The 4,612-nt window shown below is 42.4% G+C and overlaps 1 protein-coding gene across 1 annotated transcript; it reads right to left on the bottom strand.

The window, feature by feature from the left end:
• Nucleotides 1-304: 304 nt before the first annotated feature.
• Nucleotides 305-1,887, bottom strand: LOC138876899 (uncharacterized). The gene is made up of 2 exons (XM_070156042.1): nucleotides 1,235-1,887; nucleotides 305-1,115 (listed from the first exon to the last, which is right to left on the bottom strand). The coding sequence occupies exons 1-2, from the start codon at nucleotides 1,885-1,887 to the stop codon at nucleotides 305-307; spliced, it is 1,464 nt and encodes a 487-aa protein (XP_070012143.1).
• Between the last annotated feature and the right edge of the window lie 2,725 nt (nucleotides 1,888-4,612).

The raw sequence follows: 4,612 nt of genomic DNA, 5'->3' as shown, positions 1-4,612 counted from the left end.
TATTGATATCTGATTGTACCCCGAATATCCATCCAAGAAATAGAAGTGTGATCGCCTAGCCAGCCTGTCCAACATTTGGTCAATGAAAGGCAAGGGGAAGTGGTCCTTCCGGGTGGCTGTGTTCAATTTTCGGTAATCCATGCAAATCTGCCATCCCGTGACTGTACGAGTTGAGATCAACTCATTGTTCTCATTTTGCACAACAGTCATTCCCCCCTTTTTCGGCACACATTGGACAGGGCTGACCCAATTGCTATCAGAAATAGGGAAGATGATTCCCGCGTCTAACCATTTGATCACTTCCTTATTTACTACCTCTTTCATGTTCGGGTTCAGCCTTCGTTGATGTTGTCTGGAAGGTTTGTGCCCTTCTTCCAAGAGAATCTTGTGCATACAGAAGGCTGGACTGATACCCTTTTATGTCTTCCATGGTCCAGCCAATGGTAGTCTTACTTTCCTGCAGTACCTGTAAGAGCTGTTCTACCTGCACATCTAGCAAACCGGATGATATAATAACAGGAAAAGTAGAATCAGGGCCTAAGAAAACATACCTGAGGTGAGCTGGGAGCGGCTTCAGCTCCAGCTTGGGTGGTTCCTCTACTGATGGCTTTGCTGGAGGTGTAGCCTTTTTTTCTAACTCAAGGGACTCGAACTGAGGTTCCCTTTTCCAGAATCCTTGGCCTTCAAGTGCCATGACCCACTCAGCTAACCCTTCACCATCTATCTCTTCTAAATTTATCAGACATGCCTCCAATGGATCTTTAGTAGTCAGGGTCACATCATCTTCTTGCAGGATCATATCCACTGCCTCCACTAGAGAGCAATTAACATATTCACTGGGTCTCCTCATAGATTGCTGAACATTGAATATGACTTCTTTATCGTTTAGTCTCATTTTTAGTTCTCCAGTCTCACAATTGATCAGTGCTCTCCCAGTGGCCAAAAATGGCCTACCTAAAATGATAGGTATCTCCTCATCTACCTGACAGTCTATAATAACAAAGTCTGCAGGGAACACGAACTTCCTCACTTGCACCAACACATCATCAAGAATCTTAGTAGGCCTTTTTACCGTGCGGTCAGCCAGCTGCAGCAGCATCGAAGTCGGTCTAGCTCTGCCAATGCCCAGTTTGGTGTATACAGCCAGAGGCATCAAATTTATGATGGCTCCCAAATCACATAATGCCTTTGCAAAATGCATAACTCCCAATCATGCATGGAATAGTGAAGCTACCTGGGTCGGACATCTTTTGAGCCATCGGTCTGGTCACTACTACGCTGCGTCAGAGTCACTGTGGATAGGTCCTGAAAATCAAACTTCTGTGACATTAGGTCTTTCATCATCTTCGCATAACCTGTCATCTCCCTCAAGGCATCCATCAAAGGAATATTCAACTGAATTTGACGCAGCATCTCCATGAATTTCTTGTATTGATCTTCCTTCCTTTGTTTTACCAGTCTCTGAGGGAATGGTGCAGGTATCACCCTTTGTGCACAGCTTGCTGACTTCTCTCTGTTGGGGTTCTGTGGCACAAGAGGCACCACCTGTTCTGCAGCTTGTTTATTTACCTTAGCCTTACCCTTTTCATCTTGACCTTGTTCAACCACCACTTTAGTCAGATTTGATAGTTCATCTACCTCTAGTGGAATTGAAGTGGCTGGCGTAGTCTCTTTGCTGGCTTGTGCAACCTCCTGCTCTTTGTCTAAATCTCTCCCATTCTGGAGACTTACTTCCATCAGCTGATTCGGGTTTTGCTCCTTAGGGTTAATATTTGTGTCCGCTGGCAATGTTCCCTGGGGGCAGTTGTTTAAAGCCATAGACAACTGCCCCAACTGAGTTTCAATGTTCTTTATAGCTGAATCATGTACTGCCAACTTTTCTTGCATCTTACCATTTGTCCCAATGAGTTGCTGGAGTATCCCTTGATCTATACCATGTTGTTATCTTGCTGCTGAGAAGGTGGCTGATATGTCAACTATTGCTGGTTCTGCTATGGGTAGCCAGCCCTGTTGTCTTTGGTGGTATGGCACCATTTGGCCTTGAACTTGCATGCCCCCAGGCTGAGGCATGTTGGGTCTGTATTGCTGATTTGGTGCCGGTCTCCTCTGCTGTCCTCCTTGTCTCTGACCCTTAAAGTTGTTAACATAATTCATATCTTCCCTTGCCCGTTGATTTTTACCTTCTCCGCTCCATGAACATACATAAGATTGATTAACACAGGGTGTACACAGTCCTCCATTTGTCGTGTCAACAATATGCACCTGTTTGGTACCCATCTCATCTATCTTCTTTGTCAAAATACTCATCTGAGTCATGAGTGTGGCCATGTTCTCTGCATGCGAATTATTTGGGTCAAGAGGAACTGAATGCACTATGGGTGCCAGTGTTGTACCTCTAGTCATCCACCTCGAATTTTGGGACATCTTGTCAAGAAGGACTTTGCACTCGGTGAATGTCTTACTAAAAAATGCACCTCCAGCTGAGGCATCCACATTGGCCTTTAGATTGTCAGCTAACCCCATATAGAATCTCTGGACAAGCATCTGATCTGGAATGCCATGGTGAGGACACTTCACCAGCATCCCTTTAAATCTTTTCCATGTTTCTTGCAAGGTCTCAGTTGGTTGCTGCTTGTACTGCAATATTTCATCAATCTGCCTTGCAGTCTTGTTGGGCAGGTAGAACTTATTCAGGAACTGCTTTACTAATTCTCCCAGGTGACAATGGAATTGATTGGGAGCGAATTCAACCAAGTCTGAGCTTCCCAAGTCACAGAGAACGAGAACAGTAATAGCTTGATAGCTTCTGGGGTCACATTTGGTTGCCTTTGAGTCACACAAATTGACAGAAAGTTTTTCAAATGTTGCTGAGGGTCTTCAATGTGTGACCCGGAGAACAATCCTTTATTCTGTAGTAGATGCAACATGTTGTTGGTGATCTGGAATGTCTCCGCTTGAATTGCGGGAACAGCTATGGCAGTTTCCAAGTTGTCAGCTGTGGGTTGAGCCCAATCATAAAGTGCAGCTTCTGGCACAAGAGGTGCCACCACTCTGACGTTTGGGTCAGCTGGCTCATCCCTGATGTTTCCGTTGACGTTCTCTATGTCACTCATGTCAATTTCAAGCTGGTGTGGTTGTTGTGATTGTTGGATCCTCTTGTTGGCACGATTCAATGCCCTGAATGTTTTCTCGGGGTCTGAAAGTCCTTCAAGCAGTTCTCCAGTCCTCGAAGAATTTCTAGGCATACATCTGAATTCCACAAGAGTTCAAACGTTAGAATTTTAATGAAAATTGTTTAACACCTTTGGAAATTGATTTGAACTAATAATTTTAACACTACTTCTAAGTTGTAATAAATAACACCGTTAGTTCCCCTGCAACGACGCCAAAATTTGATAACGCCCAACTATGCCTTTTAAAGGACAAAGCGATCCTTGCAAATATAATCCGGTTTTAAGTCCGGAATCGAATCCTCAGGGAACTAACCTATCTATTACACTCTACGACAATGTTATTATTAACTCCATCAATCTCTAGATGAAAGATTTTTGATCAATAAAGATTGGGTTTTTTAACTGCTTCAACTACTATTAAAAACAACACTAAGCTAAAACAAAGATAATTCAATGGTAAAAAGGTCTAGGGCAATGATTTCCCCAATTTCTAGTTTAGGTCTCGACTCTTCCGCTATAATCTCACCGTAATACTCTATGAGGATTAAGAGTTATGGGTTATCGTAATTATCTCTCGATCAACTACAATAATTTACTAGAGCATTCTCTCGAACTACTCTAGCTGACAATAGTTATGCAACTCTAAATTATCCCACCAAAGTTTTGTTATCTCTAAACCCACTTTAAAGTTCAAGTAATGAATCTCTTCAATTACCCAAAAGTGGTGTTGTTCAACAGCTATCTAACCTAATATTCTCTCTCAAGCAATATAAGATAATTAGACACGATTAATCAAGGATCCATTCAATTAATCACCATACAAAACGTAGTTGAACAATCATATCATAAATCCAACTCGATTATAACAACTTGAGTCAAAACTTCAACCAATAATTGGTTCCATCAACCCTAGATAAGTACTTAGCTACTCATAACAAAATAAGACAAAACTACTAAATTGTTCATAATGTAAAATTCCAAGAATTAAAAGGAGATAGAAAAACTCTAATGTTTGGTTGATCTTCTCACTCTTGTTCTTGCCTCCAAAAGTAGTCTAAAATCAGCTTAGCACAATCTTGGGCGAGTTTCTAAAGCATATAAGGGTTTACAAAAGTTTTTCCGATTTTACACTTTGGTCCTCAAACTTTCCAGCAGCGTGAACAGTGCACCGCGGTCGACCGCGGTGAATGCTGACCTTTCTGCCTTACGTTGTTAATCTACCGCGGTGCCACCGCGGTCGCGGTGGCCTTCTTGCCCAGGCCATTTTCTGCTTCTTAGTGCTCGGGTACTTCTCGAGTGGGCGTTTTCTTCACATTATTGCCTCCAAAATACTCCATGTTGCTTCCTCTCATATAATATTCCCTGCGAAACAAAAGAACACTATTCAGAGCATTTTTGTTGGCAATTTATCTATAAAATAACAACGAAGTATGGTCATA

This window comes from Nicotiana sylvestris, chromosome 1, assembly GCF_000393655.2.
Source record: "Nicotiana sylvestris chromosome 1, ASM39365v2, whole genome shotgun sequence".
Lineage (NCBI taxonomy): Eukaryota > Viridiplantae > Streptophyta > Magnoliopsida > Solanales > Solanaceae > Nicotiana > Nicotiana sylvestris.
The sequence above is the reverse complement of the archived record's forward strand: the minus strand, read 5'-3'. Positions and strand labels throughout refer to the sequence as shown.

Excerpts from the sequence above, each read along its gene's own strand:
- LOC138876899 (XM_070156042.1), bottom strand. The coding sequence starts at position 1,887 with ATGCAAGAAAAGTTGGCAGTACATGATTCAGCTATAAAGAACATTGAA. Across the intron at positions 1,116-1,234 it reads TCAAAAGATGTCCGACCCAG|AGCTAGACCGACTTCGATGC; the intron begins GTAGCTTCACTA and ends GGGCATTGGCAG.